At 64.3% G+C, this 25108-nt stretch overlaps 2 protein-coding genes across 3 annotated transcripts in view; both read left to right on the top strand.

The window, feature by feature from the left end:
- Positions 1-52: 52 nt before the first annotated feature.
- On the top strand, positions 53-24158 carry GALNS (galactosamine (N-acetyl)-6-sulfatase). Of its 2 annotated transcripts, XM_032853767.1 has the most exons (14): positions 53-199; positions 5928-6051; positions 6550-6624; positions 7111-7213; positions 9617-9760; positions 10722-10788; positions 10864-10991; positions 11309-11448; positions 13213-13316; positions 16270-16406; positions 17132-17234; positions 20389-20510; positions 22142-22259; positions 24004-24158. In XM_032853767.1, the coding sequence occupies exons 1-14, from the start codon at positions 83-85 to the stop codon at positions 24088-24090; spliced, it is 1569 nt and encodes a 522-aa protein (XP_032709658.1). In that variant the 5' UTR covers positions 53-82; the 3' UTR covers positions 24091-24158. The 2 variants fall into 2 exon arrangements, with proteins under 2 accessions (XP_032709658.1, XP_032709659.1); XM_032853768.1 differs by lacking the exons at positions 53-199; positions 5928-6051; positions 6550-6624 and adding an exon at positions 7013-7043 and having other exon boundaries at positions 7088-7213.
- Positions 24159-24164: 6 nt separating this feature from the next.
- The window catches only part of APRT (adenine phosphoribosyltransferase), a 3244-nt gene continuing 2300 nt past the window's right edge, over positions 24165-25108 (top strand). Inside the window, exon 1 of the mRNA XM_032854598.1 lies at positions 24165-24407. Coding sequence (XP_032710489.1) covers positions 24165-24407 — 243 coding nt within the window. The remainder of the gene's footprint in view (positions 24408-25108) is intronic.

Consider the following 25108-nt stretch of genomic DNA (forward strand, 5'->3'; position numbering starts at 1 on the left):
CGCCCCCCTCCCCGGGCCCGCCTGCTGCGCGCCCGCCGCTTCCTGCCGCCGCGAGGGCTCCGCGGCTCCCGCAGCGGTTGCTATGGCGCCGGTCGCCGCGGGGACCGGGTGGCGGCTGCTGTGGGTGCTGGGCGCCGCCGGGCTTGCGGCCGTGGGCGCGCCCAAGCCCCCCAACATCGTGCTCCTGCTTATGGACGACGTGAGTGCGGCCGCGGGTCGGGCTCCCAGGGTCGGCCCCGGGCGACGCGGGGCGGCGGGGGCGGCCGGCGGGGCGGGGCCGGGGCGGGGAGGGCTGGCGGCCAGGACCTTGCTGGGGAGGGCGGTGAGGAGGTGGGGCTGGGGGCGCGCCGTCGGGGCAGGGGAGCGGTGGAGGGCCGTAGGCGCGGCGGGCAGGAGGGAGGGCCCGTGCGGCGGCCACCGGCCCCCTAGATCCTGGTCCGGCCATCGGCGGTCTTGCCCCGGCAGTGCCGGACTGAGGTGGGCCCCGCTGGGCTGCCCAGGGGACGAGCCCTGCAGCACAGCCCCCTCTCCCCGTGCGGACCGACAGAGGGATGGCCCAGACCAGTTCCCCAGCACCCCCCGGTCCCCTTGCCTTCCCCCCCAGGCCATGGGTGCAGAGCTGACCGGGACCCAGGCCCGTCTGCCAGGACGTCCAGGATGTGCCCTGCCGGGGGCTGTTGCTGTCTCCCCGGCCAGGCTGCTCTGGGTGGCTGGGAGTTCTGGCCCGGGTCAGGTTTGTCTGGGTCCGCTGCTGGGTGTGTGTGCAGCCCCGGCGTGGGCTCACTCTAGTCACTCTGCTGGACCGGCCCTGTAGAGGTTAGCGGGGTGCCTGGCAGGGGACGGAGCCGTCCCGCTGTCTTTGTGACTTTGTCACCCGTCTCTTGATCACAGAGGTTGGCAGTGAAGTGCAGGTTTTGAACTTGGCGCGAGGTGTCGGGGTAGAACGGGAGCACAGAGGCAGGCCCGGGCACTTGGTGCCCCTCAGGGCCTGTCTCCCGTGCTGGCCTGCGCTCCTCAAACCCTGAAGGACCCCGCCACGATAGTAGAGCTTCGGCGTGCCTGGGCGGGTAGTGGAGGCTCCTGGAGAGGTTCAGGACGGGTCTGCAGAGAGCCTGAGGCCTGGTTCTGCAGGGGTTTTCAGCACGGCCCTGACCTCCGGGGAAGGCCGCGGGCTGGGGCTCGAGTTCCGACACTGATGGCCGGTGACGTGATGAGTGCTGTGTCTGTAGCCAGGCCTCCACGAAACCCTAAGGAGTGGCGTTTGAGGGCTTCCGGGTTGGTGAACTCATGGAGGTGCTGGCGGTGGGACCTCCCCCTGCCTTCACCTCGCCCAGGGCGTCTCCTCCGTCTGCTGTTCCTGCCGGACATCCTTTATGACAAACGTAGTAGGAAACATGGCGCGTCCCGGGGTGCACAGCACATGGTTGAGCCCCACCAGAGGTATGGACGCCCGGGAGGCACCTGGGTGGCCCAGTCAGTGAGGCACCCGCCTCTTGGTCTCAGCTCAGGTCTTGATCTCAGCGTCGTGAGTTCAGACCCTGCGTTGGGCTCCATGTTGGGTGTGGAGCTTATGTACAGAAAAGGGAGAAAAGGGCACCTGGGTGGCTCAGTGGTTTAAAGCCTCTGCCTTCAGCTCAGGTCATGATCTCAGGGTCCTGGGATCGAGCCCCCGCATCGGGCTCTCTGCTCAGCGGGGAGCCTGCTTCCCTCTCTCTCTCTGCTGCCTCTCTGCCTGCTTGTGCTCTCCGTCTGTCAAATAAATAAATTAATTAATTATTTTTTTTTTTAAAAGAAAGAAAAGGGAGAAAAAAGGAAGAGAAGTACAGAGGCTTGGGCCTCCCAGCCGGCCTCTGCAGCAGGACTAGTGTGGCATCGCGCCCGGCCTGTGGGGTCCGATGCCAGCCCCTGGTAGCTGGGGTAGAACTGGACCATGGCAAGTTGAAGAAGCAGTTGCTGTGGAAACACCCACAGTTAGAGTCAGAAGTATTTTCAGTAAAAATTGCTCAGAGTTTCCCCAAAAGGCCGGCAGATAGCCTCACGGGAGCCTTTGGACCAGGGCCACGAGCCTTGCTCGGCTGCCAGGCTGTCCTGGGGTCAGCACTGAGGAGAGCTGCCTGTGAAACACTCTGGTTCCTGAGACTTCAGGAACTTCCTTCACTTCAGGAAAGTGAACGTAGAATTTGTCATTCAGTAACTTCATTATTGGGGGGGGGGGGTGTGCCTGGGTGGCTCAGTGGCTTAAAGCCTTTGCCTTCAGCTCAGATCATTATCTCAGGGTCCTGGGATCGAGCCCCACATCGGGCTCTCTGCTCAGCAGAGAGCCTGTTTCCTCCTCTCTGCCTGCCTCTCTGCTACTTGTTATCTCTGTCTCTGTCAGGTAAATAAATAAAATCATTAAAAAAAAAAAAAAGAATTTGTCAGTCAATAACTTCATTATGGGGGGGACGCCTGGGTGGCCCAGTCGGCCCAGTGCCTTTGGCTCAGGTCATCATCCCAGGTCCTGGGACCGAGCCCCTTAGCGGGGAAACTGCTGCTCCCTCTCCGGCTTCCCTGTGCTTGTGTTCCCTCTTACACTGTGTCTCTCTCTGACAAATAAGAATCTTAAAAATATGTAACTTTATTATTAAAATAACAATTTCTTATTGTGAAAAGTTAAGGGTTCTTAGATCATGCTGAAAGATGGCGGACATCTGTCCGTGGTTTTGCTCTCCTGGGAATCACTGTAACCATGTTTCTCTAATCCCATGTGCGTGCTCAGAGGGGCGCTGCTTCTGAAGCCGGGCCCGGGTCCTCAGATCCCGTCCCGGCAGCGGCTAGGGAGACCTTGCTCACTGCAGATAGCCCATCTTGGACGCGCGTGCTCTCTGGCTCACGGCGCGGCTTCTGCAGGCTGAGCCCGGAGGAGGCCGCCTTGAACAGGCTCTTTGTGCAGGCCAGACCCTGCCAACTGCTCGGCCTTTCCGACGCCCGCCCTGTCCTCCCATCCGCGGTGACCGCGGGGTGCACAGTCAGCCGCCTGCTGCTTCCTCACTGGGGCCAAGAGCGTTTAGTCTTGAATGTGTGTTGAGAGGATCGTGTTTTGAGTACACACAGTTAAAATACGTTCACCCTTCTTCCGTTTCTTTTTGCCTCTTGGGTGGGGCGGCCGGAAAAGGCTAATGTGTGCAAGTGGTGGTGTTTCTGTTGTAAGCGTTGGCTCAGGCCGGAGAGGTCCTGCACAGTGGTGCGCGACCAGCACCGAGGTGTGCTCAGGGGGCTTTGGGGAGCCCCCCACCCCGCACCCGGGCACCCCACGCCAGGCAGCAGAGAACCAGAACAGCCGACTGGGGGGCCAGGACTGGGGCCAGGCCTCTCTTGTGCAAGTTCCTCCTTGTGGCTTTAGGATCGTTTGCAGCCGAAACACAAAAAAGTCACAACAGCTTTTGTCCTAGCTGGCAAACCCAGGTTAGTTCGGACATCTTGGTGACAACCGACAGAAAACACACTCACAGTGACTCGGGCAGAAGCAGACACCCTGGCTCTCCTGTTGGACGGGCCGGGGCCGTGGGGGCTTCGGGGTCCGGAGGCGCATCCTGCAGCTGCGGCCTCACCCACCCTGCCGGGCCCCGCTGCAGGGCCCTATGTGATAGCGTGGGTCTCTCCGGAGCCAGACTCACTGGGGAGGGCCAGTTGGGGGGCAGAACGGGGGCAGCGGTGACGGGGCTCACCAGCCCCTTGACTTTCCTGGGGGCGCCTGTCAGAGGCCAGGACTGCCGCTGTCTCACCGTTCCTCGGCGCGCTCAGGGCCCGACGGGTCCCCCACAGATGTGTGCTGCGTTTGGAGGATGCTGACCCTGGTCTCTCCCGTGGAGCTGACTTTCCTCCCTTCTTTGTGGCTGGCAGGGCTGGGGTGGGCAGGGGCTTAGAGGCCCGCTCCCGAGCGCCTGGACACTGGCTGTGTCTTGGTTCTTTATCTGTATGGCTGGGGGGGTGCAGTTGGGCTGAACAGAAGCAGCTCTGGGGGGAGTGCGGCGGGCCTGTAGGTGGGGACCCCAGCGGGAGCCGCCGGAGCCACTGAGTAGACCACGTGTGTCCTTCCACGCGTGTTGATGTGAGTCTGAGGGCCCAGGGTGACCCTTCACAGCCAGCAGGGAGCAGCTCTCTCAGAAGTCTCCAAGCTCTAGGGGAAGGGAGGCCGGGCCCCAGGAAGGGAAGTGAGTCCCGTGGCCTGGGGTGGAGACGGCCGTGCCCTCCGCCTGCACTGTGGGCGGCTGGGTCAGGCTCCAACCGAGCTCTCGGGCCCTCCTGCAACCGACTGGGGCCTGTGGGCCCTGTCCCTGCGTATGCGGCTTTGTGCAGGGCCTCACAGACTCTTGTCACCGCGGGACATGTCTGCCCCTGGCTCAGCCTCCGTCCTTCCTGTGGCCACGCCTCCCTCGGGGGCTTGCTCCGTGCCAGGCCTGTGCCCGCAGACAGAGCAGCCGTCTCAGAGATGTCAGGATAAGCCGTGCCGGGGGAATCCGGAGCTGAAAGGCCGAAGGGACCGGCTGCCGGCTGACTCGGGAGAGCAGGCCACGGCCTGCAGGGCCTGCACTTGGCTGACAGCTGTGCCGGGACGGCGCGCAGGCTGCTGGCCTGGGGTCACGGGCTTCGCTGGGCAGGTCCGTGGGCTCTCGTGAGCGCAGCGCCCTGTGCAGCCACGCACGGTCCACCTCAGGCCGTGTTGGTCGTGTTCGTTGGCCCCTTGGCAGGCATCGCCTCCTCCCCAGCTCCACGACCCACCTCCCGGCCTTCTGGACCTGCCTGTTCTGGCCTTTCCCGGAAACGGAACCGAACCCCGCAGCGCGCGGTCCTCGTAGCTGACCCTGGCCCCCAGCGTCCTGATTCCCGGCCCAGCCATGTCCAGTGTTCCTGTGCCGCTGCCCAGGGCGTCACCACTGACCTCAAACAGGAAACTCTCCAGCCCCAGTTCTGAGGGCCCAAGTCTGAAGTCAGGGTGGCAGCCGGGTGGGCTCCAGAGGCTCGGAGGAAGACCCTTCCTGCCACCGCCAGCTCCGGCGGCTCCCGGCGGTCCCAGTGTGCAGCCATGGCCCTCAGCCCCTGCTCTCCCGTGCTCCCCTTTGCCTGCGTCCCACCGCTCCCTGTCTTCTGCACTGGATTTGGGGTCTGCCTTAGTCTCATGAGTCTACTTCCAGGCCGGTCACACCAGAGCATCTGTTTTTTTTTTAAAGTGGGCTCCGCTAGCCGGGTGCCCAGCGCGGGGCTTGAACTCATGACCATGAGATCAAGGTCTGAGCTGAGATCAGGTCAGACACTTAACGGAGCCACCCAGGCACCCCTACACCTGTGTTTCCACATACGGGGCCGTGCGTAGGTTCTGAGTGGACATGACCTTCGGCCCGAACCGCGCGGCTAGACTGCAGTCCGTGTGTCCACCGAGCGGCTGTCGTCTGTATGTCCACCGAGCAGCCGTCGGATGCCTGGTGCGTTTGCTCTGGGCTGTCGTCAGTCATGCCTCCATGGACACTCGTGTGGTTTGTGTCGTCGTGCCTGGTGCTTGTGTCCCGTTCTCGCGGCTAGACCTGGGAGTGGAACAGCCAGTCACGTGGCCGTGCTGCATCTCCCTGAGTGGGGGCCTCACTGCGTGTTTTCGGTCTCAGTCTGCGCACCAGCTCCTTCCTGTGGTGTGTTGGTTTGTATCCCGAGTTGCCGGTTCCCTGGGAGCCACAGGTGCTGGCATCAGAGGCTGAGGAGCCGCGAGCATGTGGCCGTCCCCGCTAAGCCGGCCACAAAGCTGCTGATGGTGCCCACGGCCCACACTGGGCACCGGGGTGTAGTGAGAACACTGTGGCTCGTGGGGCACAGGGCGGGCAGCTCCTGGCTGAGCTCTCACACTTCCCCCAAGACGAAAGGAGGTCTGTGCCACCTCTCCATGCTCTTTTCTGCAGATGGGGTGGGGCGACCTAGGAGTATATGGAGAACCTTCCAGAGAGACCCCAAATTTGGACCGGATGGCTGCAGAAGGGATGCTTTTCCCAAACTTCTACTCAGCCAACCCGCTGTGCTCGCCATGTAAGTCGGGACTGGCCCGTGGGCACAGGGAGCGGGGACCAACACTCGGGCGCCTCCCGGCTTCCTTCCAAGCAGAGCACCAGCCGGGCTGCAGGTGGGTGTGGCAGCCCTAGCCCTTTCCCGTCGGGGTCCCAGCACTTTGGGGCAGCTGGACTCTGTGCTGTCACGGGCCACCAAGGGCACGGAGCCTGTCAGGGGTTTGGAGGCAGAAGTTGCTGCCAATGGCACCTGCTTCCCGTCTTTCCCAGAGTGGAGTGGCTCTGGGTGGTTTGGGACAAGCGCCCCCTCCTCCCAGGACAGCCACTCGTGCCGGGAAGGTTCCTTACATGCCCCCCCGAGGAAGGGAAGGAAGGCCGGTGTTGGGGGGCGTGCTGTGCCGTGCGCGTAGCCCGCTAGGCTGTCACTCTGGAGATGCCAACAGGAGGAGGAGCGTCGCGAGCCGGCCGTGGGTCTGGCGTGGGACAGCGCGCTCACAGAGTTTCTGTTTCCTCGGTGTAGCACGGGCAGCTCTGCTCACTGGACGCCTGCCCATCCGCAGCGGCTTCTACACCACCAACGGGCATGCCAGAAACGGTATGAGGTGCCGCAGGCAGCACCTGCAGCACAGGGGACGAGGGCCCGGGCGGGAGGGGATGTCTGCCACCATTCTCATGCGTGACCTGGCGTCCGCCGGCCAGCTCTGTGAGCGCCAGCTGCTTGCCTGGGCTCAGAGGCTGTGTGTGGGGTAGCCCGTCCTTCAGAGCAGGCCCCTGTCAGAAATGCGTGTCGTCAGTGGAGAGGAAACGGGCTGAGTGCTGGTCCTCCTGGGGACTTGGTGGAGAGTCTGGGCTCCTTCCCGGCCGCTGCTCTGCCAAGGACAGTCTGGGCAGACACTACTCGCGGCTCCTTCCCTGCTGCTTTCCTGAGCCCGGGGCAGCCCAGCACCTGCAGCTCTGAGCGGGAAGTGTGCCAGGCCGGTCGTGCCCCGGGGTAGGAAGCGGAGGGAGCCCGTGCCGGGCCGGTCGTGCCCCGGGGTAGGAAGCAGACGGAGCCCGTGCCGGGCCGGTCGTGCTCTCGCAGCCTACACGCCGCAGGAGGTCGTGGGTGGCATCCCGGCTGAGGAGCGCCTGCTGCCTGAGCTGCTGAAGGGGGCCGGCTACACCAGCAAGATCGTGGGCAAGTGGTGAGTCCTGACGCTCCTGCGGGGCGTGCGCAGCTGGTGGGCGAGTGCAGGCTGCTGTCTCGGGGGGGACACGGAGCGGCAGCCGGGAGGCGGAGGACAGTCCCTTGGTGGGGGATCGTGAGGGCCCTGTGGTCATGACGGCAGAGGCCCCCGTGGTGTGCATGGGTGCCATGCCTGCCACTGGGAGCAGGTTCCATGGGGATCCCCAGGTGTGCAGCCCAGGAGACAGATGTGAAGGTCACAGGGTCTCTGCTCCCTCTCCTGAGCTGTGGGGCTCCTGGAAGAGAGCCAGTCCACCCTCCCCAGGGAGCCTTTCCTATGGCCAGCCGTCCGTGCCTGTCCTTCATGGCACCGTGGCCCCTCTGCCCTTAGTTCTTCTGCCATTTGCTGGCACTGCCTTCTCCAGGATGGGCGCCCGAGCACAGCACTGTGGTCACGGCAGTGGGAGAGCCATGGGAAGCAGGACACTGAGTGTCGAGAATCCTGGTGATCCAGGGGCTGCCCGACGAGTGCTTTCTCGCTCCTGAGTCTTGTCGGGAGCCGTCCTGCCGTGCGGTGCTTGGAGGAGGTGGTGGCAGAGGGCAGCTCTGGGGGTGCTTGCCACCAGCCCAGTCCTGGGCAGTGCCCGGAAAGCCCGGGGAGACTGCCAGGGCCATCTCTGTGGGGAGCCCATGGGAGGGATGGGCCCTGTGATGCCCGGCCCAGCAGCTGTGCCCTGGGTCCAACAGGCTTCCGGGGCTGGGGGGGGGGGCGGGGGGGGCGTCCCAGTCTCAGCAGGGTGTGTCACAGGGCTGTGGCCTGCACTGACCTTCTTCCTCCCAGCCCAGTGCCACGGAGCCAGACTTCCGTGGCTTGAGCGAGTCTGGGGGTGGGTGGAAGCTGGATTCACACGAGAGCCCATCCCAGCCGCCCTGGTCCCGGGGACTGTGGGGTCCCGAGGGACTGCAGCCCGCTCGGGCTCAGCGGCAGGTGGCACTGGCCCCACTGCTGTTGGGAGCCGACAGCCTAGCAAAAGCGGCCCTTCCAGGGGCTGTGCGTGTCAGGTGGAGGCCGCCTGAGCTGGTGGGTGTGTGTGCAGCCGCGTTGGCCCAGCCAGCATGCCCCCTCTGGGCCAGTGCTGGTGGGCGTGCAGAGACGTGACCGTGCCAGAGCAGCGGCCCGGGCCGACCTGAGACGCGGAGAGGGAGCACAGAGCACCGAGGGACGGTTAGGTTTCTGCAGCGAGCGGCCGCTGTAGCGCCCACGGCCCCGCCCCCAGCGGAGGGCCGGCAGACGCCAGAGCCGCACTGTGGCCACGCGGCAGTCGGGAGGCAGAGTGTTTGAGAACCAGCCGTGTGAGCCGAGGCCCCGAGAGACACACTTACTGTCACCTTCTTAGACCCCGGCACTGGGCACCTCAGTTCTGGACCCACGTGGCCTACCCTCCCCCGCCACGCCATGCCGTGCCACACCCACCTTGTGTGTGACCACACACAAGTGACCAGTGCCTGGGCATCTACACGGGCCTCCAGGACACCTCTGAGCAGGCAGCGGGGTCTCCTGGCTGCCTCCTCCAAGGCCTCCCCAGGGCAGCAGAGGAGGGAGACCCTGCTTTCCAGCTTGTGTGGCCGTGAGAGGCCCATGGGAGCCCACTGGCCCCATAGAGTTGCTGTGCTCCCCAAGAGCCCATGGGCGGAGTGGAAACCCCGGTGTGCCTGCACCGTGTGTTCTGAGGAGCAGACGGCTCTGGCTCAGGGACTGCTGGGTCCTCCCTCAGCTGCTTCTTGTTGGCAGAACTGACAAAGGGGGGGTCATGATGCCGGAGAGCCTGGGCTGGGGAGCGGCTTGGCCCTGGTCACCCCACGGGCACACCCATCCACGAGCTGGGCCCCGGGCGCTGGGTTAGTGCGCAGCCTTGGCAGGTCCTGGAGCATCCCAGGCTGTGATGAGGCCAGGCCGGGATGGTCAGCTCCCCCAGGGCCGCACAGCTGTCTTTTGGGGCATGATTATTCGTAACTGGGGGAAGAGGCTCTTGAAGACCTTACTGTGAGGGGCTGGCGACTACCTCACAATCCCAGAGAAGGCAGAACCTATAGAACCGTCCCCAGAAATGGAAGAAGAAAGAAACCAGAGTGCAGAGAGTTCTGGGTGGCTTCTGGCTGGTGTGAGACAGCTCACTGGGTGTCCTTCCTGAGCCCTCGCAGCACTCCGGAGGGATGCCTGAGTGCCCCTCTGTGCCCGGACACCCGCTGTGGCCAGGGCCGTGGGCTGTTGGTGGGGGTGGGCAGGGTCCTGGCCCCCACCTGGAGGAGGACGTCTAGGGGCGCCTGGGGCTCAGCACACACAAGGCAAGGAGCTGTCCGTGCTCAGGACTTTGGGGTACCCTGAGCAGGGTCCCTAAAGCGTCCGGGTTCCCGTTTCTAGGCATCTGGGCCACAGGCCTCAGTTCCACCCCCTGAAGCATGGATTCGACGAGTGGTTCGGGTCCCCCAACTGTCACTTTGGACCATATGACAACAGGGCCAGGCCCAACATCCCTGTGTACAGGGACTGGGAGATGGTCGGCAGGTAACGGGTCCCTTCCCGCCCCACCCCGCACATGGCGGAGCTCAGCCCCGCCTTCTGATGCCGCTCTGGGGGCGGGTCAGCTGTACTGGCACGGCCTCCTAGCGCTTGGCTTTGTCAGCCGCGGCGAGGAGGACCACGGCCTAGGGCTGCTGTTCGAGCTGCCCACAGGGGACTTTAGCGTGGGAGAGGTTAGGACCCCTGAGGTGTGTCGCGCAGCACCGTGTTCTGCTCCTGAGGTTTGGTTCCTGAAGCCATTAGGTGGCCCTGGGCTCCGGCTCCGAGGCCGTCCACCTGCACCAGGCTGGCCTGTGGCCGTGTGCCAGGAGCCCACGGGGCTGCTCCCTTCCTCGGGAGCCCGCCTGGAGCTCTGCTGCCCAAGCCGTGTGGCTCCCCGGGCTCCGGTCTGGCCGCGGGCCTGCCTTCACGGCGCCCGCCGTGTGTCCCCGCTCATCGGCACGGTTCTGTCTCCAGCTTCGTCTGTCTTCACTCTCCTCCCTGCTCACCTTTTGTGTTGCTTCACGTTTCGGTGGAAGTTCTTGCATTGGGGCCAGAAAGCCGGGTTGGGCCCGTGCGTTTCCAGGACAGCCTCGTTGAGGGAGAACGCGCCCTGTTGGAAGCGGGGTTCGGGGGTCCTGGAGCGCTCGTGGTGTCCCGCAGACACGGCCGGCTCAGAGCGCCTGTGCCCGTGAGCTGCTGCTGGCCCGGGGTGACCGTGGCGCCGCCTCTGCCAGCCTCCCTGTGTCCTCACACGTGGCTGCTCCCAGGTGGGGGCTGCCGTGGGGCCTTGTCCTCGACCGGCCCAGGGCCTCTGGAGCGGCGCACGCCTCTGGGTCGTTGACGCGCACGGGCGGCGTTTCCCTCCTCCTGTGAACGGGGCCGTACCCGCCTGGGACGTCAGGGAAGAGGAGGCTCACGTGGCTTCCGGGAGGCGGATTTTTGTCTGGGTCTGTGTCACTTTCAGATACTACGAGGAATTCCCCATCAATCTGAAGACCGGGGAAGCCAACCTGACGCAGGTGTACACGCAGGTGACTGGCGCGGGCTGGGCGGGCGCGCGGGGAGGCTGGCCTCCGGGCAGACGAGCAAGGCAGCGTCTCCCCCAGGAAGCGCTGGACTTCGTGCGGAGGCAGCATGCGGCTCGGCGCCCCTTCTTCCTGTACTGGGCCGTCGACGCCACCCACGCGCCCGTGTACGCGTCTCGGCCCTTCCTGGGCACCAGCCGGCGAGGGCGGTGAGTCCTTGGTCCTAGAGATGTGGTCCCCCACCTGGAGAGTTCGGCTGAGCTTGATCGGCTGCAGGGACGGGGCTCTCGGCCACTCGGTCTCAGTTACCCTCACGGGAAGGGATGGCAGCTCCCGTGCTTCCCCGAAGCTGCCGGCGGCCCAGTCTGTGCGCAGGAGGGCTGCAGCGGGGTGGCGTGTTCCCGCCCGCGCTAACTCTGGGAACTGGACTTCTCCTCTCCCTCTCCTCTGAAGCCAGCCCGTCCGGTGTGCTGTCCGTCCCCGAAGTCGTGACTTCTCTGCTCACTGACGCCCTTTCTCCCCTTAGGTACGGGGACGCTGTCCGGGAGATCGACGACAGTGTTGGGAAAATCCTGAGCCTTCTCCGGAACCTGAGGATCGCAGAGGACACGTTTGTTTTCTTCACCTCCGACAATGGCGCTGCCCTCATTTCTGCTCCTAAACAAGGCCAGCGTTCCAGGCACCCTCGCCTCCCCAGATGGGGCTGCCCTTGGGACTCTGGGATCTCTGAGGCTCCGTCAGGGCCACTCAGCCCTCCTAGGGGCCCCGTCCAATGGGGGAGATGCCCGCTCCCTTCCCGAGGGCCCTCGTCCAGTGGGAAGACTGTTGCCCAGGAGACTTGCTGGGGCATCTCCAGACCTCCTGGGAAGTGGTGTCTTGGAGGGCAGGGACCCAGCCCCTACCCCAGAGCACGGGCCTGGCTCGGCGAGGGAGCCGCCGCAGGGCCGTGACCCCCCCCCAGGGCTGCTCGGCAAGCTCACGGACTGTTGCACCTTAGGGAGCAAGGGGTTCCACCTGGTGTCCTGTAAGCCTGTCTGTCCCCCTTCCCCTGTCATGGTACCATATCTTTTTGTCCCATTTTCCTTTAAGGTATTGGGGCCTTAGCAGGGCCCTGAGTCACTCAGAGGGCTCTGGAAGAAAGGCCATGGGGAGCAGGAAACCCCAGAGGGACAGGCCTCAGCAGGGAGGTGCTAGGGGACCGTGCAGTCGGGGCAGCCCCACGGCTGGCATGGGTACAGATGGGGTCAGGTGAGAAGGAATCGCGCTGGCACAGAGCAGCACTTTGGGGTCTGGGTCCGGCTGGTCTGGGGCCCCGAGGGGCCATTCGCGGCCCATGGAGGGACCTTGTCCTCACGCAGGCGCTCCCTGTACTGCTGTTGGTCCCAGAGGTGAGGGTGGGACCCTCTGCATCCCTCCCAGCAAAGACCCGGGGCCTGGCTGGACACCGCTGTCCCTGCTGTGCCTCCCAGCTCTGCGCGGAGAGCCCCTGACGCGTAGGCCTTGCCGGGGCCGCCAGCGGTGCCCCATCTTCATGCCTGAAGTAGGGGCCGGTTCCCACGCACGCAATCCACATCTTAGGTTGTAAGAACGCGAGTTTGTGTGCTCGCCTCACCATTTGCGACACAGAAGTAGACAAGCAGTCGGGCCTCGTCAGTGCGTCTGAGCCCCGCAAAGCCCCGGGAGGAGCCACATCCTCCTCGCTGTTCCTGCGATGCCCTTGCCTGGGCTTCCGTCTGCCCACCCTCGCTCACTTGTTGCCCGGACGCGCCCTTCCTTGCTTTCTCTCGGCTAACACGGGGGGCCGGGGTGCGGGTCCCGCGTAGGAGCAAGAGCACCGCCTCTCCTGTTCCTCCTGGGGGCCGGGCTCGTGGCAGCCCCGGGCAGCAGGCAGTGGTGGCAGCGCTGCCGTTCGCCCTGGGCTCTGGGGGGAGTCAGCCTGGCCAGGACTGTCTGCCCTCCGGCGCTTCCCATGCGTGTGGTTCAGGAACCGAACCTGCCCCGTCCCCAACCCCCTGCTGGAACCGAGGGGGGGACACATTTTGATTAGACCCCCCACCCCCCACACAGAGGGGACGCTCGAGGACGGGAACATGTAAGTCACACGGTCCCTGCAGGCAGCCGTGAACCCCACTGAGCTGCTCCCCAGGAGCCTGTGTCACGGCCCCGCCTAAGGGCAGTCGTCACAGTCTCCATTTCTGAGCACTTGCGCTGCCTTAGGGAAATAGTGTCACTGCCTGACCATGTCCAGGCATCTGACCTTGACCTTGAGGCCTAAACTCTGTGGCTGGTCCTTTCAGCAGTGTCACCCCGAGGACCCAGGAAGGTTGGGGGCAGGCTGTGACAGATCCTCCTGAAAGCAACGGGCCAGCAGGGTGGACGCCCTGGGGACTCGGGGTAGGCGTCTGATGCACAACGACTCTGTCTCCCCAGGCGGTAGCAACGGCCCGTTCCTGTGTGGGAAGCAGACCACGTTTGAAGGTGGGATGCGGGAGCCTGCGATCGCGTGGTGGCCCGGGCGAGTCCCTGAGGGCCAGGTGAGTGACGCTGGCCGCTTATGGAGCTCAGACTGCCAGCTCCACACCAGGAGGCGGCTGGTGAAGGGCAGGTGGGGCGGGCACCGGGGCCTCAGGGGCGGTGTTAGCAACTGCCATCCGGTGACGAGGCTGCCTTGTCAGTGAACGTGGCGGTCCTGAGTTCAGCTAAGTTAAGCAGGTTTCTTTTCTGCAGGACTTGTCAGAGCTTTAGTGTGCTAATGGACCTCATGAACACCCGGCAGGCACAGGGCATACTGAGCTCCTAAAAGCTTGCTTGGCCACAAAGTCTCCCCCCGGCCACTGGTTCCCTAGCAGCCTCCCAGACGTTGGAGCCCTTTCTTGCCCCAGAGCTCCTTGCTCTGTCCCTCCCTCCACCAGGAACCCACACGCAGGGTCTTCTCTCACCGGGCAGCTCAGTTCAGACTCCTGAGGAATACAGGGTCTTAGGGCTCCCGTTTTGAAATACTCCTTTCACGGTCTCCGAACTGGTCTCTCTCCCCTTCCGACGCCCCCCAGGGAACACTGGTATTGGTGCGGCCCTCACAGCAGCACTGCAGGGGCATTGATTCCCCTGCGGTCTCTGTCACAAGTGCTGCGCGCCATGCCTTCCATGACACCCTCCTCCGCGCAGGCCGGAGGTTGGGAGACCAGCTGGGCCTCCTGGGCCACGCTCACAGCATCACGGGGCTGCTTCCTTCTGGAGGCTCCAGGGGAGGGCCCGTTTCCTCGTCTTTCCAGGGTCCTTGAGGCACCCACAGCCCCTCCCTCCATCATCCAGTCCAGTCGACTGTCACCTTGTCCCTCTGACTCTGGCCCCCCGGCCACTGCCCATGGCCAGGACCCTGCACCGACCCTCCTCTCTCTGACTCCGGCCCCAGGGCTGCTGCCCGTGGCCAGGACCCCGCGCCAACCCTCCTCCCTCTGACTCTGGCCCCCCGGCCACTTCCAGGGACCCAGAATCAGCTCCCATCTTCAGGTCAGCTGCTTGGTAGCCTTGATTCCCTCTTTGCTATGTGAGGAACGTGCACAGGGTCTGGAAATCGGGACGTGGACCTCAGTGCGGGGGGCGTTACTCTGTCCCCATCACCATCGTCAGCATTCCCACACCACGTGTTAGCAAACCGTGGCCCAAGGAAAGGAAGTCACTTGTCAGGACTGCTGGCAGTCCCGTGGTGGAGCTGGGATCAGACGCCGGGCGTGGGGCACGGAGCCCACCCTCCTGCCCAGGCTCCCCCACAGCTGCACCCTCTGGGACTGTCTCCATGGGGACTTCTCTCCCCAGGGCCGGCCCTCCTCTGCCTGGCTCCTCACCCCTCAGCCCTGCTCCCTGAGGCGAGAATCCAGGAACAGCCGGGCAGCCTGCCCTGCACCGTGTCCCATGGCAAATGCTGAAATTGAGCCTGACGAGTTGTGAGGCCTGGGCCCTGCAGCGACCACGGGAGGGCTTTATTTAACCACTGTGGTTTGCCCACCGTTTCCGGTACTCAGGCCCCCTCCTGCCTGGTGGAGGGACCACTCCTGCGTGGGGTCTTGGCAGTGCCGGTGGCACCGGCAGGGACTCTGTGTGCCCACAGCAGTCTGATGGCGTTCTTTTAAAGACATGACGCATGTCGAGAGTGTTTGTCCTTCAGGAAGTTTCTCTGTGTGCCCCCAGCTGTTCTGTGCTGACAAGAAGGACATCAGCTGTCCTGGCCTACCCCACCATGCTACCCACACGGCAGTCTCCTCCCTCTTTATTTTTCTTGGCAGTTAAAGTACTGGGATTTCTTGATTTTTTTCCCTTCCTTTCTTCCTTTTTTTGTTGCAAAAAAAGCGGCAGGGGAGGAGCCATGGCAATGAGATAATGCCATTGGCCGCCTGCTCCTGCCCTCTGCAAACCCACGCAGAAGGTTCAAATCAAACACCAGCTTCCCGTTTCCCCACACTGGGCTGCTGAACCCACAGTGCGGGCGGCTGTGGCCCATGTGCTCCGTGTCCACACAGAGTTCCTCATGGCGGAGGCGTCTCACGTGATCCCAGGGCCGCCGTGAGGGGCCCCTGGGGACCAGGAAGAGCGGCTGGGGGTCCCAGCCAACAAGATGCCCACAGATGCCCGCCCCGCCAAGCTGAACAGCGGACTCTCCGGCCTCCCCACGCCGGCCCTCACCCCAGCTCCAGGCTGCTGACGCCAGGTGGTGGGGTGAACCCCGGGGTCTCCAGATGAGGCAGAGCCGTGTCCAGGGAGCAGACCTGCGTCCGTGGAGACCAGCATGTGGCCCTCGGCCAAGAGTGCTCCTCTCCTCAGACACGTCTCGCTAGGTGCCTCGACTGAGACCATCCCGTTTGGGCCTGGGTCGTCCCCAGCCAGCTGCCCCTCCTCTGTGCTGCTCTGGGCCTCGAGGGTCTCCTCTCCACCTGTGCTCTTACCTGACTTGGGAAGCTCACAGTGGTTCAGTGGTGACAGATGGGCTCAGAGAGGCCCGGCATCAGCAGGCTGGACCCCACCGGTGTCTCCCTGCACCGTCTTCTTACCTCTGTCTCATTCGCAGTCACCACAGAAACGAAGACTCAGGAACTGGGGATGGGACAGTTTGAATCCCCACTCAGCCCTAACCTCCCAAAGCCACTCTCCCAAGGAGGAGCTCGTCCCTCCCTTGCAGGGTCGTGAGGCCTGAGGGTTCGTGTGGCGGCCCACGCGCCCTGACCTGACTCTCCAGAGCATTCGGGGCTCTGGGACAGCCTGGAGCGGGGTCAGGCTGCAAAGACCGGGCCCAGAGTAAGGGGTTTACCCGGGGCATGTGCACCTGCATGTGGACATCGGGCAGAGAAGGCCTCTGTCCCTGTGTGCCCCTGGTTGCCCTCTGGTCAGGGCGGGGTCGCCGAGGGCACCCGCGTCCTGTCCTTGTCCCTGTGTGCCCCTGGCTGCCGTCCTGTCAGGGCGGGCTCACCGAGTGCACCCGCGTCGTCTTTCCAGGTGAGCCACCAGCTGGGCAGCATCATGGACCTGTTCACCACCAGCCTGTCCCTCGCGGGGCTGGCCCCGCCTAGCGACAGGGTGATCGACGGCCTGGACCTGCTCCCTGCCATGCTATGGGGCCAGCTGACAGACAGGTGTGTGCCCGCCGGGCGCCAGCCCCACAACACCAGGGGACAGAGCCAGGCCTGGCTGACAAGGCCATTTCCTCCCCAGGCTGGCTCGGGGCAGAGGGAGGACCTGGGAAGCGAGAGCACTGGCGCTCCGAGACCCTGCTCCCAGCACCCGGGGCATCGGGGCCCCAGGCCCAGCGCTGGGGGTGGAGGGAGTTCTGCCTGAGTGTCCGGCTGTCCGGACCCCTGGGGCCCGGCCTTGGCTTCGGCTTCACAGGTGCCGGACCCTGCTTCTTTCCAGCTTGAGACGAGGTGCTATTGTGCTCAGACAGAGTCCGTTCCCCGGGCTGCTCGAGGGACGTGAATTGTGAAACGCTAAGTCTCGTGGCTGGGAAGGTGGCCACCCCCGCTGCAGGGCTGCTGAGGCCTGGGTCTGGGGTGGTGAGACAGTGTTGGGCGTTCTCAGCCGTGCTTGTCTTTTCTGTCTTGAACCCTGGACAAGAACTTGTTGACTCGGGGGGGGAGGGAGTGCAGTGGTGCTGGTGGCTGAGCAGGCTCTCTGCCCCAAGATGAGGGCCAGAGCTTCTCTGCCTGCCGCCAGCTTCACGCCGGGGCCGAGGACCCAGGGGCCCGACCACCCCCCGCGGCCTGGTGGACCTGTTCCCCACTGTGCCCGGTGGGAGCCCAGCATGGTCGTTTCTGTGACAAGTTTCTCCTGCCTCCTGACCCTTTCCCTCCCTCCGCGACAGGCCAATATTCTATTACCGCGGCAACACGCTGATGGCGGCCACCATCGGCCAGTACAAGGCCCACTTCTGGACCTGGACCAATTCTTGGGAGGAGTTCAGACAGGTGAGGGGGCTTGGGGTACCGTGAACTCTGCAGACCCACCACCCCGCTCTTAGGAGGACACCTCTGGACAGAGCAGGCCAAGACCAGAGGCCACTGTGGAAGACAGGTGGCCCCAGGCCTCTCGTGCTTGCCACCTGACTCGTGGACCCCCAGACTCGCTGTAGCAGCGGTCCCCAACCTCTTCCAAACCACTCTCAGCACAGGGCATGGCAGAGTCCTGCCCCCTGGCCTACACGCTTAGCACTGGACTCCCTCAGGCCCACTCAGCCGTCCTGCTTGCGTCCAGGGTCCCTGCCCTTGCTCTCCCTCCCATAGCTGAGCCTGCCCGCCCTTCAGGTACGATGTCAGCCATCCTCAGCACCTGGCTCCAGGTCCTATCAGGCAGGGCTGCCTGTGGTTTGCCCTTTAGGTGCTCAGAGGCTAAGAGGTCGTAGGAGCCCCCAAAAACCCAGAGCTTGGCTGTGCGGGCTTGGGGGTAGCTGTGTGGCCTCACTGCTCCCTCCTGGGGCTTTCTTCGGCCCTGCTGTGGGCTGCCGAGATTCCAGGTGGCATGGGAGCAGGGTTCCGGGAGCCACACCTCCGGCCTCCCCGTGGCTCCAGGGGCTCTCAGGGCAGGGTCCGGGCAGCCCCAAATGAGACCCGTCCCAGCTTCCACCCTGGCCGGACCCCAGAAGAGCTGGGGGAGCTTCTTTCAGAAGGAGTGTTGGGAAAGTCCAGAAGGTTCTGCGGGTGGAGCCGTTGCCTGTGTGACCTGGGCAGACCGTGTTTACGGTGGGACCCGGATCAGGAGAGGCCGCTCTGCTGCGTGGGTCCCGCCCTCCTCCGCCTGACACGTGGCTCCCGCTCCCTCGGGGCTCTTTGCTCGGCACCCTTCTGAGTTCCCAAGAGACAGAGCTTTGCTTCTCTTCTCCCCAGGGCAGGCGTCCCTGGGAGGCAGCTGCCCGGGAGGGGAGTGGGCTCCCTGTCGGCTGCTCTAATGGCCCTTACAGGAGGCTAACGTGCTAAGGCCAGCTTTGTTCAGAAGTCACAAGGCTGCCCGGCTGGGGCTGCTCAGCCAGGCCCGGGCCGGCTCCCAGCCTAAGGGAGAGGCCTGGGGCTGCGTCCCCGCAGGGGTGTGCGGGTCTGTGGTCCCTAGCTTGGGAGTCACCCGCGTGGACCCTGCTAGCTTCCCAGCTATACTCTTGTCCCTGGGGCCCGGCCACGTCCCAGGTCAGGCTTTTCCGTTCCCCAAGGGCTAGCTGAGCGGGGTGGGCCGAGGAGGAGGGACGGACCAGCTTCCCTGTGGCAGCCCGTGGCACAGCAGGAGTGGGGTACACATGTGCATGTGGTCCTCTGCACTTGGGGGCCGCTCCCAGACTTAGACAAGTGCACGGCTCCAAGGGCCAGGGCCGCGGAGGGACGGGTGCACCCTGGGCTCCAAGGGAGAAGGGGCCACGTGGGCTGGCTCGGCTGTGATGTCCCGGGGACAGCAGTCGTGAGGGAAACCCAGTGCTGGTTGGCGGGGTGTTGGTAAGTAGTGTACTTGGCTTGCATCCAGGTGAGGATTTGTGTTTTTCATCTAGACTGGTAGCTGCCAGCTTTTTCATGCTGGAGGCTGTGGGCTCTCCCGTAGTCAAATCCCAGTGTGTTCTCCAGCACTTCTACTCCCAGAAGGTCAAGGGGTCACCCACTTTGGAACCCACTTGGGCATGCATCACTGGCTGTCTTCTCCGGCTTCGAGTCTCCTTATTTTTCAGCCACTGGCTCGAGTCACAGCTCAGTGCGGATAAATGGAATTTCACGGGTTCCTAACCTCCCTGCTTTATTGAAAAGCAGATTGTTACCTGTTCCGCTGACCAGCTGTCCGTGACAGACGCATGGGGTTGGACACGGGGTGTGGGGGGCGCCCGTCGACTGCACTGACCCTGCAAAAAGCCTTCCCCGGCTGCCAGTCTGGGGTTCTTGAGCACCGGAGTACCCGTCTCTGTGTACAGCTGTCTCTCCAGACCCTCCCTTAGGCCGTGTCCCGTATTGGCCGAAGACTAGAGCTAAGCTGCTTGTGGGGCCCTGGGCTCACCAGGGTGTCAGGATTTCCTCGGGGTACAGCTGGCTTTTCCTATTCCCAAGTCGGGGTCCCACGGCCTGCGAGCCTTGGGGGCACAGCTCCAGGCCGTGAGGGCAGTAGCTTCTGGAAGGGGCCCAGGGCCGTCCCAGCACCTGGACGGGGCTCTTGCCGCACTCTGACCTCAGAGACTGAAGCTGCCCCGCAGCGTACCCCCAAAGGAGCCCCGAGGGCAGAGGTGGCCCGAGAAGTTACAGAACTGGGCCTGTCTGGGGGCCTGGGGCCATATACCTGAGCCTCGATACGCACGGTCTGCTCTCCTGTGTCCTCGGACGCATCGGCCGTAGTCTGTTTCAGGCCCTGCTGTTCCCGGGCGTCTGGGCTGCCACCGTGGGCCTGTCTCTTCCTGGCTCCTGGGTGGCCTGCAGGGAGCGCTGAGCACACGCGCTGGGGTGGCTTTGCTCCAGAATTCAGTGACAGGCAGGCCCCCAGACGGGCTGGAACAATTTGTTTAAGTGGTAGCGCTTTTTTTCCTTTTTTTTTTGAGATTTCATTTTTTACCCAATCTCTATACCTAACGTGGGGTTCAGACAACTCTGAGATCAAGAGTTACACGCGTCACCGAGTCACCCAGGTGCTCCTAAAATATTTTAAAGAGATTTATCTCCCAGAGCACCTGGGGGGCTCAGCTGATAAGCGTCTGCTTTCGGCTCAGGTCAGCATCCCAGAGTCCTGGGATCGAGCCCTGCATCAGCCGGAAGTCTGCTTCTCCCTCTGCCCTTCATGTCACTCGTGTTCTCTCTCTCTCTCAAATAAATAAGTAAAATCTTAAAAAAAAAAAATCACTTCCCTGCCCCGAGAAGGGGCTGCCGGCGGTTCAAAACACAGGCACGATGGCTCAGAGGCTCCAGGGCCAGGGCATGGGAGAGACGCCATCCTACAGGAGGCTGGCCCTCCGTCGTGCTCAGCCCTGGGACACTCTCGTGGCACGTCTAGGGATGCAGCAGGTGGGAGTGAGACGGGCTGGCTTGCCTCGGGGAGCTCGAGGCCCCTGCCTTCTGGGCTCCTGGGGCACACACGGCCCTCACTTGCCCTCCCGGCCTCCCGTTTCAGGGCATCGATTTCTGCCCCGGGCAGAACGTCTCAAGAGTCACCACCCACACGCAGGAGGACCACACGGAGCTGCCCCTGATCTTCCACCTGGGACGAGACCCCGGGGAGAGGTTCCCCCTCAGGTGAGCCGGCCCCGAGCAAAGGCGCCAGCTTGCTGGCGGGTTGGGCACTGCCAAGTAGAGGCACGTCCTGAGATCTCGGGAGACAGGCGACGGCGGGTGGGGTTGTTCTCCTGCCCCCACAGGTGGTCCAGGCCTGTCCTCTGTGTCTGCCTCAGCAAACTGGCGTGCATGGCCTGCCTCCTCAGGTGTTCCCATCCGCCTGGTCTCTGTCCCTCCACCACGGGTCCATGTGACACAGTTACGTGACCCCCGCTCTGAGCAGCCTCTGCATGTGGGGAGGACAAGCCCCTCCGTGCCCGGCGGGCAGCACCAGCGTGAAAGATCCACCCCGGGGCTCCTCCTGGCAAGGCTCTGGAGCGGGGCCTTGTGGTGCCAACCGGGACGCTTGAGACACTTCCAGGCCCTTTGCTCAGCTTAGATCCTGGGGACTGTGGGAAGGAGACAGACGGGCCCCACGCCTGCCCACACCAGAACCTCACACATGGCCTTACTGGCAGCGGGGACTTCGTGGGGACAGTGAAGGCAAGGTCAGGGGGCGGTCATCCTGGATCAGGGTGGTCCTGCCTCCGGAGAGTAGCCCTGGGAGACAGAAGAGGGGACACACACGGGGGGAGAGGCCACATGAAATCGGAGGCAGAGATGAAGGGACACGCACCTCCCCAGGGGGTGTGTTCCTGCCTGGATCTCGGCCTACAGTCTCCAGACCTGGGAGGGAAGAGACCCCGGGGGCCTAAACCCCAGTCTGTGGCCGCATGTCTCCGAGGCTCCAGGACACTTTCCGCTGGGAGGCCGTGTGCGCGTGGGGCTGGGGATCAAGCTAAACGAGGGGGAGGCTGGGAGGAAGCAGTCTGAGCCCCTCTCCTGTCCCCGGAAGTAACTTCAGAGCCAACACCCAGCGGGGCCATGGGAGCCGATGGCAGGGCCTGATTCTGGAGGAGCCACAAGGCCGCACCTCTGCCCATGAGGCCTCCCACAGTCTGACTGCCCCCAGCGTCACCCAGAAGTCACATATGTCCCCAGTACACGTGTGCCCGTGCTTCAGAGGACGAGAGCCAGGCGGACCTTGCTGCTGAGACGAACGACCTTAGCTTAAGCCAGTCCTTCCCAGTGCACTTGGGAGACTTGACAGGGTCTTGAGGCCTGCTCTGAAAAGCTTGCAGGCCGTGTGTGCGGTGAGCACGGCCTGCAGGATGGAGTGGAGGGCTTGAGGTTCGGGGCAACCTGGGAGTGCCACAGCTGCAGACCCAGAGACTGTGGGGAGCAGGGCGGGACCCCTGCTCCTGCCACACAGATCTGGGCCGGAGGGACTGGGAAAGCGGGAAGGCCCCAGGTCTGCTCGGGGCCGTCCGTGGTCCTGTTGGTGCCCTCGGTGGTGCTAGCCGGGGCTCAGGCCCCGAACGCTGAGTCAGGGGTCATGGCAGCTGTGCCTGCGGCCTCGTCTGTAGAACAGTTCCTGAGGTGCATGCCAGCCCTTGGGCACAGAAGGACAGAGGTAAGGGCCACCAGCTGGTGGCTCCGCTGGGGCAGTGGACCCCTCGCTCCCCAGGCCCCTTCCCCCACTGCTTGGGTGGCCTGTCCCGCTGGCTGGCCTGGGCCTCACTCCCTCAGTGACCTGGTCCTCTTGCCTCTAGCTTTGCCAGCCCTGAGTACCTGCATGCCCTTCGCGGGGTCACCCTGGCCGTCCGACAGCACCAGGAGACCTTGGTTCCTGGACAGCCCCAGCTCAACGTGTGCAACCGGGCCGTCATGGTGAGTGCTTGATGTACCGCAGGCCGCCAGTGCTGGGAGGGTGTCCCGGGAGCCATGGAACGTCTGTGCAGCCCACACCCTCACCCCCTTCTCGACTGGGAGCTGTCTGGATTGCCGAGACTTCTGGCAGCGGAGGCGACTGCTGGGCAGTGTGGCAGGACGCCGGTAGACCGCGGGCCTCCAGAGGCTGCCAGGGCTGCGGGCTGGACCCCTTCCCCTCCTGCTGCTCTGCGCAGACCCTGCAGGGGTGGCCGGGAGTCGCTTGGCCCAAGTCACTCCCGCGTGGGGTGTGGACACAGTGGACTGATGGCCTGAAGGTCCTGTCCCTGGAACTGAGGGTGTCTGGCTCCCTGCTCCGGACATGGGTGATTCAGGTGTCCCAGTATCCGAAGCTTTGGCTTCAAAGCCCACCAAGCACCGTCAGGACGGCGTAGCCCAGCTTCCCAGCCTGACAGCCCCTCTCCCTGAGCCGCGCGTCCTGCAGCCCCGAACAGTGGTTCAGAGAGCAGCCGGACACCATTGACGCTGCCGTGTGGAGTCTGGTCTGCTCCGAGGGGCCAGGGCAGCGTGGGGGGAAGCGCACCAGGAGCAGATCAGCCGCGTGTTCCGGGCGCTGAGCGTGATCCTAGGGCAGGCAGGGCTGCCTCGGTAGCTAGGGCCAGGGTGGGGTGGCCTGTCGCTGCTGTCCACGCCTGCAGCTTCGTGTCCTGAAGCTCCCCACAGGACGACGTTCAGAGCAGAAGCCCCCAGGGCTGCCTCCCTTCCTCCGTGGGGTGGTCTGCCTTCTGAATGCACAGAGTAGAGTAGGAAGTTACCCGTCTCAGGACCACCAAGGTGCCTGGGGTCCCAGGAGTCTGAGAGCCCCACATGCCCACTCCAAGCTCCATCTTTAATCTCACTGGGAAGGCGAGCTGTCCCCACCCCCAGCATGCCCTCTGTCAAGCAGTGCATGTGGTGCCCGTGTCCCTTCCCACTGCGTGATGTAGCGGGGGACAGCGTGGAGGGAACTGGCCGGGGCATGACCACAGCCACCTGACCCCTGGACCCGCCCCCCAACCCCGCAAGTGATCTGAAGGCAGCCCAGAGCAGTGTGGACCGGCCTCCAGTCCTGTGCTGGCTCCCCCAACCCTCAGTCTGGCTGGCTGGGCGGAGTCTGTTCTGCACACACCCTGTGCTTTGCTCTGTGTCCGAGGTCGAGAGCAGCTTCCTTCTCCAAAGCCTGGCTGGCCCCCTCTCCCCTCCTGGGCAGCCACAAGCCAGGTGATGCCATCCAGGGCAGGAGAGACCTTCAGCGCGGTTCTCACTGCCCTCGATAATCTGATTCAGGAACAGCCTGTGAGCCCGCTCTGGGGGGAACGCCTCCAGAGTGACTTGGAGTCTCCCTTCCGAGGCCAGAGACCCCCGTGGGCAGTGGGAGGCCATGGCGAAACAGGGAGGGCCCTTCTCTGGACCAGGAGAATACAGCCATACGGGGGCGTGTGGATGCTGGGCCGAGGGGCCGTCCGTGCTCCACTGGAACAGGCCAGCTCTCCCCGCAGCTGACCATCAGAGAGCTCTTTGTGGATGGTCTTGAGCAGGCTGTGAGGGTCCTCCCGGGTCAGCCCTTGCTGAAGTGTGGCTCTGGGCCGCAGCCGCTCACACCCTGAGGCCAAAGGAGGAAATGGGGCGGGGCGGGACTCTGGCCACTATGGAGCCCAGATGCGCTTAGAGTAACTTGCTGTTCTCTCCCAATTCTCACTGGCAGAACTGGGCGCCTCCGGGCTGTGAAAAGTTAGGGAAGTGCTTGACGCCCCCGGAGTCCGTCCCAGAGAAGTGCTCCTGGCCCCACTAGTGCCTGCGGCCAGGAGGACTCTGGCCTCAGGGCTCCCTGCCAGACGAACCCTGAGTCCCAGCTGCCCTCGGGCCATGCCCACACCGGACGACCTCATCTGCAGCCAGCAGCGGGACCTGCTGGCTCCACATGCCAGAGACCCATCCCTGGCGTCCCTCAGCCCTCCTGGTCGGGCTGACCCTGCCCTGAGGACCCACAGCCTCACAGCCCAAGAGCCGGATGCTGCCCTCCGACCTCCTTCTGCCGGCCTCCTCCAGGGCCCTACCTCCATCCCGGGATCCAGAGGACAGGGCTGCGACCTGAGTCTCACCGTCACAGTTGGCCCCTTGGCCCCTGCGCCCCGCTGAGTGGGATTGTGAAGGCGGAAGGGGATCCTGACAACCACCAAGGAAGGCCTCCCTGGTCCAGTGGGGACCTTGACCTTCCCCCTTCCTTAGGGATCCTGACCCCAGGACCCTGTGGCGAGTCGGTGCCTCTCAGCTGCTCTGCCAACCTTCCTCCCCGAGGCTCCTAGTGTTGCCTGGCGCGGGGAGCTTGAGCGAGCCGGTGTAGACGCCAACCGTACTGCGCCGCTGTAAGACTTGGGAAATGACGAAGAGGAGTTTTAGAATAAAGGAGCGGGCACTTGGGGGTTCTTTTTTAAGAGCTACGTTTTTGCAGAAGCCGGCCAGAGGGGAGCGGTGTGCCCGGGTGGAATTCGCTGCGTCCCGCCTCGCGGCGGCCGAGCCACCGCCCACCTCCGGCGGACGGGGCGGTGCTCTCGGGTGGCCCGGGCCCTTCCTCCTCCCGGACTCTCGCGGGGCCGGCCCCGCCCCTCGGCACTTTCCCGGGAGCCCGGCTGGCCCTGCGCGGACGCCGCGATCGCCCTCCGGCCGCGCAGCCACCCCAGATGCGGACGCGTTTGTTCAGGGTGCAAAACCGCAAGCGCGCGGGAACAACCTTGGCACCTAAGATTCGGAGAAATACGGTAGTCCCGGAGAGCGGCGAGGAGCCCGCCCCACGGTGCGGCTCCGCCCAC

Source organism: Lontra canadensis, unplaced genomic scaffold, assembly GCF_010015895.1.
Source record: "Lontra canadensis isolate GAN:19392208 unplaced genomic scaffold, GSC_riverotter_1.0 scaffold8, whole genome shotgun sequence".
Taxonomy (NCBI): Eukaryota; Metazoa; Chordata; class Mammalia; order Carnivora; family Mustelidae; genus Lontra; species Lontra canadensis.